Source organism: Eptatretus burgeri, chromosome 10 (assembly GCF_056783735.1).
Source record: "Eptatretus burgeri isolate ZD-2024b chromosome 10, Ebu_testis_v1, whole genome shotgun sequence".
Classification (NCBI taxonomy): domain Eukaryota; kingdom Metazoa; phylum Chordata; class Myxini; order Myxiniformes; family Myxinidae; genus Eptatretus; species Eptatretus burgeri.
The window spans coordinates 51,154,698-51,167,197 of record NC_140970.1 but is presented as its reverse complement, the minus strand read 5'-3'; the positions used below and the strand labels follow the sequence as shown (position 1 = coordinate 51,167,197).

General features: G+C 41.2%; 1 protein-coding gene across 11 annotated transcripts in view; it reads left to right on the top strand.

Moving 5' to 3' along the window:
• The window catches only part of HUWE1 (HECT, UBA and WWE domain containing E3 ubiquitin protein ligase 1), a 428,879-nt gene that overhangs the window by 271,065 nt on the left and 145,314 nt on the right, over nucleotides 1–12,500 (top strand). For all 11 annotated transcript variants that reach the window (XM_085898286.1, XM_085898280.1, XM_085898284.1 and 8 more), the window contains one exon: nucleotides 10,143–10,412. In XM_085898286.1, the coding sequence (XP_085754412.1) occupies nucleotides 10,143–10,412 (270 nt within the window). The remainder of the gene's footprint in view (nucleotides 1–10,142; nucleotides 10,413–12,500) is intronic.

Sequence of the window (12,500 nt, the reverse complement as noted above, 5' to 3'; positions counted from 1 at the left end):
TATATATATATATATATATATATATATATATATATATATATATATATATATATATATATATATATATATAGATAGACCACAAGGGGAAAACCAGAGATGTCAGGATAAGTCAATTTTGAAGAAACTGAAAAACAAAGTTTCAAGACTTTGGTGGACTGTTTAATAACTGTCATAGATTTCTTTTCCAGTAAAAGGAAGAGTGATCATTGGCCGATCAAATTAAGCATGTCGCATTTGCCAAGCTTCTGTGTTATTTAATTTAAGAGCAAAGAACGAAGCAATGTTGCAAACTGACATCACTGGTTATTCCCTTGTTTAATAATTGCCATGCAATTTTATCCCAGGATGTGTCGCAAATTCATGCTTGTTGGTTATTAGCATACATTACATGACTTTGGTGATCACAGATTATATTTTTTCAACATTAAACGGTCATTGGTTTTTTGTTTGATTGGTGTTCAAAGCCGTACTCAAGGGTATTTCGCTTATATGACGACGGATTCTCCATTTTTACTCCGTACTACTTAATATGATGGAAAACCTGGAGGAAACCAAGGATAAACCACCCCCGCGATAGCCGAAGTCACCTCATGTGACTCCCTCATATACCTAAGCAGGTTGATTGGGCGGTGGGTACATCGAATGAGGATGGGTACTCAGACGCGCTCACCATTAAGCCACGGCGTGGGTCCCATAAAAGTCACAATAAAGGTTTGACCAGGCTTGAACCACGATATGCACCAACTACGGAGCCCATGATATAACCAAATAGGCTATTGTCGTGCTTAGAGTTTATGCTGTGAAAGTTTTACAACCTTTCATTTTTTCGTTTCTCAACTCTAAATATTATGGTGGAACAGTTAACATGAATGAAAGGGAGATAACCAGGAGTGAAGTACTGACAACTCTGGGTTTCTACTTGTTCAGCTTTGACAACACTTGTTTTTTCATTGCAAGGCTAAACTTTATACCATATAAATTATGTGACTCCCCTGGTTATTTGTTCAAGTAATATTGTGAGAGGAAACCTTATGTATTGGCACGTGCAATAACCCTAAAGTTTATAAAAAGTGACATCTCTGGTTTTCCCCTTGTGGTCTTCATATATATATATATATATATATATATGTGTATGTGTATGTGTCTGTATGTATATGTATGTATGTATATGTATGTATGTATGTATATGTATGTATGTATATATATGTATGTATATGTATGTATGTATATGTATGTATGTATATGTATGTATGTATATATATGTATGTATGTATATGTATGTATATGTATGTATGTATATGTATGTATGTGTATGTGTATGTGTATGTGTATGTGTATATGTATACAGTGGTACCTCTACTTACGAATGTCTCTACATACGAATGTTTCAGGTTACGAAGCGCCTGAACGGGAAAATATTGCCTCTAGTTACGAAGGCGTTTCAGGATACGAAGTCAAAAATACAGTACAGTACGCGCTACTTTTCGCTGCTCCCAGAGTTTCCCGAACGTAAACAAACTTCTAGCTGCTCTGCCATTGGCTATCGCCTAAAATCTGCCTGGCAACCCTTTGCATCTGCGTGTATCTCAGCATGCTCTTCGTGTCCCCGTCCCGCTCTGTAAATATAGTTATACTGTATACAGTCTATGGTCCCGCTACGAAGTGCTCGGACAGTGTTACAGTACAGTACGCATGTGGATTACAGTAACTTTTATTCACAATGGACCCCAAGAAAGCAATGAAGAAAAGTGGACAAGGAGAAAACAAGAAGAGTTTTTCTGGCCATACAAACAAAGCAAGAGATAATAGAAAGGTATGAAAAGGGGATGCGTTTGATTGATCTCGTAAAAGAATATGGCCGTAATATATCTACGATCGGCACGATAATAAAACAAAAGGAAGCCCTAAAAGCTACGGCTCCTTCCAAAGGCCTCTCTGTCATTTCCAAGATGAGGTCGGCAGTGAACGATGAGATGGAGAGGTTGTTACTCGTGTGGATAAAGGAGAAAGAGATCGCTGGTGATACAGTGACAGAGGCCATAATTTGCGCAAAGGCAACGGCCATCTTCACTGACCTCGTGAAGGAGGATACAGGCGAGGGAAATTCGGCGCAAGGACTACACCAGGAGTTTAAGGCATCGCGTGGGTGGTTCGAGAAGTTTAAAAGGAGGACTGGACTTCACTCTGTTCTTCGCCATGGCGAAATTATTTCGCTGGGAAAGGGCATGGGTCTTGAGGTGGATGAGGAGGACATCAACAAGCTGATTCAGGAGCACAACGAGGAGCTTTCGACGAAGGAGCTGCAGGAATTGGAGGTGATGCAACACACCGCGGTGCAGGAGGAGTTCAAAGAGGAGGAGGAGGAAGAGGCAGCCATTATTCCATCACCCCAAATCAAAGACATTTTAGGAAAATTCCATGAAGTCTCGGAATTTGTTGAAAAGAATCACCCGGAAAAAGTGTTCACAAGTCGGGCTATCGCGCACTATGACGATGTCTGCCTCGCTCATTTCCGACGGATTGTTAAAAGCCGGCAAAAGCAGACGTCATTGGATCAATTCTTCACGAAACGCGAGGCAAAAAACACTGCTGATAAGGACCAGTAAACAGAGGCCAAAAAGTAACGAGAATAGCAGTTAAAAGGTAAATGAATATTTTTATTATTTCCTTTATTCTTTGTTTTTTACATTATGTGCCTCTCGTTTTTTGTTTATTGTGCGGTAATCTAATTTTAACATGTATTTGTTTCATGTTCTGATGCATTTTTATGATTTATTAAAAAAAAATGTCCAAAGTTTGCGGGGCTTGGAACGGATTAGCGCATTTACATTCAAAAGGCGTCTCTACTTACGAAGGTTTCAGGTTACGAAACTACTCCCAGAACGAATTAAATTCGTAAGTAGAGGTACTACTGTATATATATATATATATATATATATATATATATATATATATATATATATATATATATATATATATATATATATGTCTATATATATATATATATATATATATATATATATATATATATATATATATATATATATATATATATATATATATATATATGTCTATATATATATATATATATATATATATATATATATATATATATATATATATATATATATATATATATATATATATATATATGTGTCTATATATATATATATATATAGACATATATATATATATATATATATATATATATAGACATATATATATATATATATATATATGTGTCTATATATATATATATATATATATATATATTGTTGCGAATTCACCCCCCCCCCCAGGCGTGTGATCGGCCATCGCGGCACGTTGCCCACCTGACGGACAATTCATTTGTGACCCTCCGGGAACTATCGCCCGGAGCCAGTCACGGGTGGGGGTTTAACCTCACCACGATCGTGCCAATTGGTCACCCGCGCAGGATAGGGTTGCTCGCCAAATTCGACCGACCGAAGTGCCTGCGCGAGTGGTCGACCGGGCGATCGTACCACGCAACAGGCCGACTCCGGACACGAACCGCTTAAGCGGTTCGTTCCGTATTACAGGAATAACCGAGCGGAGTTATCGTCGACCTTGACGGTTCCGATTAATTACCGGGTGTTTTAAACCCACTATGAATCTCTTACGCGATGCAGGATGGAGAGTCAATAAAAAGGAAGGAGACGAAGCAGAGCGGGAACAGTTCAACAAGCAAGCATTTTATTCACACACAGACGCACGTATTTACAGCCATACAATTATGCAACAAAAGCAAATGCAGAGTTAAAACCGACTCTACGCGTACACACGGCAACACTTACATCGTTCTACTTGAAAGACGGCGCCACCACAAGCATTTACGCAAAAAGCAAAGGAAGAAAGCCACCCTCACAGGCAAGGAGGCAGACAGGCCAGTAGACCAAATGTACATGAATCCCGGAAGATCGGCCAGGTCCACGAGACTGGGGAGGTCTTACCCGCGTCCTCGTGACGCGATGGCGGGCAAGCCGCAATGTTCGCGCAGTTGCGCCCTGACTCCGTGCCCTGACGTGGTCGGCGAGTCCTCTCTGGCGTGCTCCGCGCGAGCGGTCCCGTTGGCACCACGTTTAGGGTGGGGGGGGGAACGGGGACCCCCCTCGGCACTATCTCAGCACGAATGGGGGGGGGGGAAATCGTTGATGCTCAGGGAGAGAGGTATGGCTGGCCGGCCTGGATCTCACGACGAGTCGAGCGACCCCCACACCGCGACCTTGTCGCCGTCCGCCGTCTTCCCTGCAACTCCTCCGCAACTTCTCTCCAAGCTCGACTCCCCCTCTCTCAGTTCCACTCAGCTCTGCCCGCTCTTCTCCCAACTCACGCTTTGCTCCACCAGTTCCACCCTCTCCTCGCGAGTCGCCTTGCGCTCGTCTCTTTATTGGTCTCAGGAGGAGATGATATGCAAATATGCGGATCAAAACGCGATTGGAGGCGTGGCCACGCCACCCTCTGTTCAGCCATTGGTCGGGCAAAAAATGTATACACACACATATATATATATATATATATATATATATATATATATATATATATATATATATATATATATATATATATATATATATATATATATATACAGTAGACGAGGTGTAAGTCGGCAGCGTGTAACTCGTCACTTCGCCTAAGTCGGCAGCTTCAAAAAGTCCCGAATTTATCTCATGTTAAATCCCTTTGAATAAAGGGCCATCCCTCTGTAAGTCGTCATCTCTAAGTCGTCACTTCGTCTAAGTCATCAGATGTTGTCCATTCCCACGTAATGGAAACTCAAGTAAATTACCACTCCTAACTCGTCACACGGAACTGCTGCCTCGTGAGAAGCCCGATTTCATGGAATCGTGATGCTCGCTCATTGGTGTACACCGCCAGTGATAGGCTATTTATAACTGCGTACACACGTTGATCGCACTGCAGGCAGGACAATGGCAACTAAGCGTAAGCTTACAACTAAAACCTACCAAGAAAAATGCGACATTATCCAGTTTTGCGAGGCAAATTCACTGATGAAGAAAACAGACATAGCTGAGAAGTTGGACATCAAACGGCAGACATTGAACGATATCTTGAAGAATAAGGGCAAGATATTTGGACAAGTGGAGAAGATCGTGAGGCCGGTGGGAAGTGTGAAATGTGTGTCCTTTGAAGATGTCGATGACGCGCTCATCATCTGGTTTCGGCAAATGTCGGCTCAGCCAAATATTCGGTTTCGGCCGATACTGTCTTTCGGTGGAGGATTGCCCAGCCAACATCATGGAATACAATGACCGGTTTGAATCCTTTTTCATGCACCAGATGCCCAAGAGTTTGAGGCAGTCAAACATTACGGATTACTTCGTGAAGAAGTAAAGGATCGATCGAGCTTAGTGTTGAAGTCCGATCATGGTTTTATATTGGCTTGTTTTGTACATTACCGCACTTACTTACACATAGGCATTGAGTGGTCATCATCACCACGATGACTGTGTGTCATGTAATTTGTCACCATACCATCACCGATGGTATACGAGTTGTCTTACAGAGTTGTTTATTATCTTTACTTTTGAGAAACTGATTCATGAATTCCATCTTTGCTTGATCACGTTCCAACTCACCAACTCACCCCCACCTATGCCCCGAGGATTGCGTTTTCCTTTTGGTACAATAGCCGGCTCTCACACATATGTGTCCAGGACACGCGCGACTTCATCCTTCACCCCACAGTCATCATGAATGTTCGCATTCGCGCATGTCGTCACATTTCTTAGTCGGCACTTTTTTCTCGGTCCCGATGGTGACGACTTACGCAGAGTCTACTATATATATATATATATATATATATATATATATATATATATATATATATATATATATATATATATATATATATATATATATATATATATATATATATATATACATACACACACACACACACACACTGTATCCCTCAGCCAGTAAAGCCAGAATTGAACCCTTCTTTTCCTCACTCAAAACTTTTCTTTTCAACTCTTTTGGCATGGTCAATAATTATTTTTTTGATTCCAATTACTGTTGAGGTACTACAAGCGCTGTTTTTGCCATCCAGCTAGTCCTATTGCAAGAGGATAGTGATGACCGCACCAGTGGTTTTTATACTTTTTCTTGTTAAATAAGATTCGGTTCAGGTGATCACCTTATCTGTACCTCACGAAGTAGAATGAGGTGTGCCTGTGTTGGAATTCAACAGACACTGGAATGGAATGGCTGCCATTCATGTCGAGATGCTGATTTAAAAATTTTTTGGAGTGGTCTCTTGTTTTTTTTCCAGAGCTGTATATATACACATATGTATATATATATATATATATATATATATATATATATATATATATATATATATATATGTATGTATGTATATATACGAGGTGCGTTCAAAAAGTATCCGACCTTTGTTCATAAAAAATACTCGTATCCAGATACAACAAACTTACACTAATCTCCTTCAAAGTAGTCCCCTTGGGCTGCCACACACTTCTCATAAAGGTTCTGCCACTGTCGGAAGCAGCGCTGGAACGCCTCTTTTGGGATGGCGCGCAGCTGGTCTGTCGCATTCCACATGATGTCTTCTCTGGACTAAAATCTGGTCCCTTTCAGGGGCATTTTCAGCTTGGGGAAAAGCCAGAAGTCACACGGAGCCATGTCGGGAGAGTCGGGAGCCTGACGAAGCACAGGTGTGTTGTGTTATGCCAGGAAACTCTGTATCAAATGTGAAGAATGGGTGGGTGCGTTATCGTGATGAAGCTGCCAATTGACCGCTGCCCACAGGTCCGGCCGTTTGCGTCGCACAGCGTCACAAAGGCGACGCAGTACCTCTTGGTAGTACTCTTTGGTGATGGTTGTGCCGTGTGGTGCGTACTCGTGATGAACCACGCCACTGGAGTCAAAGAGGACGGTCAGCATGACTTTGACATTGCTGCGGACCTTCCTTGCTTTTTTTGGCCTCGGGGATGTTGGATGCTTCCATTGTGATGACTGGAACTTGGTTTCTGGGTCGTACCCATAAACCCAGGTCTCATCGCCAGTGATCACTGTGTTTATGAAGTTGGGATTGCTGTTCACAGTCTCCAGCATGTCCTGTGCGATCTCCAAACGGAGTTGCTTCTGCTCGGTCGTTAGCAGCTTTGGCACGAACTTCGCTGAGATTCTCCTTAAGCCCAAATCTTCAGTCACAATGGAATGAACAGATCCATTGCTGATGCCTGCCTCGTCTGCAAGTTCTCCGATCGTGATTCGACGATCCTGCATCAGCAGGGTCCTCACTTGGTCAATGACTATCTCATTTCGGGATATTAATGGCCTCCCAGAACGTGCTTCATTTTCCACTGATGTGCGACCATCTTTGAAGCGGTTGTATCACTCTTTTATCTGTGTGGTGCCCATTCCTTCGTTCCCGAAGGCCTGTTGAATCTTGCGGATCGTTTCCACTTGGGAATCGCCAAGCTTTACACAAAATTTGATGCAGTGGCGTTGTTCAAGTTTTTCCGCCATTTTGTCAAAAACGAAAATTCGACGGCGCTCACTTTCACTTCCTCACTCATCGGCGGTCTGTCGGCAACTGCAATAAAATGCAAATTAATTATTTGAAAATCATACAATGTGATTTTCAGGTTTTTTGTTTTAGATTCCGTCTTTCACAGTTGAAGTGTACCTATGATAAAAATTACAGACCTCTACGTGCTTTGTAAGTGGGAAAACCTGCAAAATCGGCAGTGTATCAAATACTTGTTCTCCCCACTGTACATACATTTCCAGAAAAATTACTGGTCCAGACTGGGAATCAAACTCAGGTCCCTTGGCAAACGAGTGCTGTGCTGTCTGAGCAACGTAATTCCTCCACATACAAAAATGCCACACTTTCCTCCGCTGCTTCCGGGGCACTCGCTGCCAACCAGAGCAGCCACGATAAAAAGTGACAGCAATGTATATCCAGTCCTCCTGATTTCCATTTGGAAGCATTTGGTGAAGTATCAATATGTCAACACAGAAAATTAGATTGGAAGTCCGCGTTACTTCCGTAAATATTATTTCAGCTCATATGACCATGTTCTTTGATCATTGCATTATTTTATTGGTTTAAAATAAAAAATATTGTGCACAAACATCTTTACAATTGAATTAAATGGAAGACGAAATACTGCATTGGAGTCATGAGAAGGAAGCAGAATCTGGAAAGATCAAAGATGGAGTCATCAGAAGGAACCTGGATAGGATTTGCGTTTCAACTCCAACTCCTGATACCAACTGATACCAACTCCAACTCCTCTACCCTCAAACCCATCCAGGTGCAGCCAAGTGGGCCTTACAAGCATTGTTTTTTTTTCTGCAAGAATTCACTTCCCGACAGATAAAGAAAGAGAAATGGAGTATAAAGGATAAAAGAAAAAGCAATGACACATGCACACTTATTGTTTTTTTTTTAAATTAGGCTCTCCAATGAGTAGCAGCAGAAATGGTTTGGAACTGAGGAAATTCTGGACGTTCCTGAACCTCGTCCTCTTCCTCTTCCTCTTCCTCCTAAGATCTATTTTTTAATATTTAAGTTACGAGTTATGATACAACTTGTAAATTACAAGCAGAGTACCTGGCATACGTGAGATCTTGTTCCAAGCTTGCAACATGTTTTTCTGATGCACATCTTCATTTGGGCAGTGTTTAGGCAAAAAAAAAAACCTGGCTTGCGTGCATGAAGCAACAACATTCCTCCTCATAATTCAAAACACCTCGCTGCACTGGAAAACGTGGCAACAGGAATACTGTTCTGTAAATGGTGTGTACTTGTAATACCTTCCCCCACCTTGAGGTGGTGCTACATGATACACATTTACATTGAGAATTTACTTCATCCCTCCCCTCTCCCCCCTCCCCATCCTCACTCCAAGACCACTGATAAAGACACAAACTCCCTATACGTAAAATAGGGTTATGTTGATCCCATCGAGCAAGTCTGGATGTATTCAGCCCAGAAGTGTAGGAGGAGCACGATAATCGCACAAACACCGGTTTGTGAATAAACTATAATGTTATCATTTATAGACTTAATTTTGAAATCACAGCGGTGAACTGCATTCATATCAGTATTATCACGGAAGAATCTTACCCACACTAGCTGAGAAAACCTTTCATCAATAGCCTCTTATGCTTGTGTGCTTTTGAAGTACGCATTTTGTTTTATGGGTTTTTTTTTCCGTGCATGAGTTCCTGCATTCCAGCGATGACACACACACACACACACACACACACACACACACACACACACACACACACACACACACACACACACACACACACACACACACACACACACACACACACACACACACACACACACACCATAGTTCCAATATAGTATGACTATTGATTGAAACTTTATCTTAACAGCATAAATGGAAGGTCAATACATATGGGAGAGAGATTTTTTTTGTGTGAGCACTCTGATTGTGCCCCGAGTGCATTACAAAACTGGGGGGAATTTTTTTTTTTTTTTGATTCTATCATCATCCATTTGCTCATTGAATCAATGCCAAATGGAGTTGAGGCAGTTCTCACAAGACAAAAGAGGGTCACACTATTAATTATAAAGATATTTGTTTTTGTTTTTTCTATTATAACAAGTGTGATATCCTGAGGTGTTCATGGAAATCTAACTTTTTTGTTTGCTTCTCTCATGGAAACCTGGAAAATGCTTTTGGTTTCATATTATGACAATTAATTTTATCACATTTAAATTAATAAATTAGCAATTGGACTCAGACTTTTTTGCGACACTGTATAAATTTGAAGTTATTGTTTAATAGTATCGTAATCAAATTTTTGTCTTTTGCCCTGGGTCGAGTTGTTTAAAGTACCGTGTTGCAGAATCCTGACTGCTCTCTCGATTCTTTTCTTTATCTCAATGTAGCATTATTTATATAAATTTGAAGTTATTGTTTAATAGTATCGTAATCAAATTTTTGTCTTTTGCCCTGGGTCGAGTTGTTTAAAGTACCGTGTTGCAGAATCCTGACTGCTCTCTCGATTCTTTTCTTTATCTCAATGTAGCATTATTTATTTCCTCTTTCCTTCCCTGTTCTTAATTTTTCTGCAACTGACTTTGTTAGTGGGCCCTCGGTTGGAAACTACGATGGCACATCTTGAAGAGCCTTCATCTGAGGACATGACTTCTGCCCCGGTATCGAGTGACGGCACCATCTCAGTGACTCCAGAGGCTCGGACACCCCTCACCCCAGACACTGCTGATGACCGGGGACCCACTGCTCCACTCCAGCCAAATATACAAGTCACAAATTCTGAGTCTGCAAACGCCAGTGCAGTACGATCTGCTGGCGACGAAGCATTGCAGATGGAAATGTCACCAGCGCATACAATCTGTGAGTTCCAAATATCTTGCAGCATCTTGAAGCTATGTCATTCTGTTCAGGCTTAAAACAGACATCAGACATCTGCAAATATATATATTTTTTATTTTGCAGGTGCACAAAATTCTTGAATTATTTTGTACTTTTTTGTTTCTTCAGTTAATACTGCCACCCCTGTTCACAATCTTAATTGGGGTTTTAAGCTTTAGCATTCACAACATATCCAAATATGGATAAAAGTTTATTTTGGTAAATATTTTCATTGCATATTTATCATTGTATTTACAATAAGCCTCTTCCAAAAAAGCTGATTGTCGGGATGCTTGCACATTTAACAAGCCTCCTCAAAATTAATCAGAAAGAAAAACATTTTTAGAGGAAGCTTATTTAATACTGTGGGAAACCCGTGGGAAGCCCACGGGCATAGACATGAATGACATTTAGACATCTTGAGTTGGATGCTGCACGTAGAGTTTGCAAAATTTTCACTGGCAATTGCCCAGATCCAGAAACTGTTATATTCACTTTATTTCCTTCACATAATATGTGAATGCATGTCCATGCACCTCTCCCACCTCCTCCCACACTCTCCTTCTCTCTCATTTCTCTCCCCCTCCCTCCTCTCCCCACTCATCATGCACACGATACAGGGGAGAGGGGTTGGGGGAGGGGATGTTGCACAGGAGAGAGGAGGGGGAAAGGGTGTGGAGAGACTTACTTCTGCCTTGACTTGATTGACTTGACTTAAGAGGGGGAAGGACCTGCCTTGACTGACATGTCATTCATGTTTAGCTCACCTGGAACGTAGTTCCTGGGAGCTGATGGGATGCCATGTCGTCTGTCCGTCCGTCCACAAATACTTGCAACTTTTTGTCTGAAACTACACGTACAATTTTGATGAAACTTTACCACAACCTTCATTTTACCACAACCTTTTGTGATAAAACTTTACCACAATCTGAATGTACCAAAATTTGTTCATGGCATTAAAAAAAAAATTGAGTCTTAAGGAGGGCTACAGGGGTCCCCCCCCACCCCCCAGAATTTCTATTTGCTTTCTTCTCAGAAACTGCACATGCAATTCCAATGAAACTTTACCACAACCTTCATCACCTGTGACATACCCAAGTTTGTTCTCAGTCGTAAAAAAAAAAAAATTGGGGTCTGAGGGGGTCTATGGAGGGAGTTTACGTGGTGGGGGGTTTGTTGATCCCCCCAAAGAGGTGTTTGCTTTCCTCTCAGAAACCACACGCAATTTTGATGACACCTGACCACAACTATCATACCAACGTTTGTTCACGACATTAAAAAACATCGGGGTCGAAGGGGATTTACGGCGGGTGGGGGTGAGGTTGCGTCCTACAATAGGTATTTGCTATAACATTGGTTCATTGGGACATTTTGACGATTCTGTCCCATGTTGACTAACTCCTCAGTGTCATTTTTCTTCCAGGTGAGTGCACAGGGGTATTGCCCCTATTTTTAAACTTGGGAGCATTGAACACACTTCACTTCACAAATGAAAAATTCCTTGAAACCAAACGTTGTTAGTAAATATTGGATTTCATTGTTAGTCCACATATGCAGTCTATTATGTACAATGTTTTTTTGAAGTATTGTTTTATGATTTAGTTGGAAAAGTTATTACTCACCTTGTAATTAACTCTTGATATATACCCCTGGAACATGAAAAAATATAATTGGATTTCAGTTCGATCCTAACTTGTTTTCACGAGCAGGTAGCCCTATGCTTCCTCTTCTACTTCCCCTCTCTCTTCTCGCCTTCACTACTCCCCCCTTCTCCCTGCATTGCGTCCGACCAGAAACATTCAAAACTGCCTATGATAAATTCCCGAGCAGGGAACCCGAGCTTTGCTCTTCCACTGCCCCTTCCTCCTCTCCTCCTCTCTCCTTTACCCTCTTCCCCACATCGCGTCTGACCAGATACATTCAAAACCGTTATTTGAATGCATTTTTGTCGAAAAATTCCAATATGCATTCGTCTGATTTTTCTCACCTTTTGCGGAAACCAAGTCTGAAACCATCTTATCGACTACAAAAATATGAAATCAGATATTGAAATCGGATATCAAGAAGTTA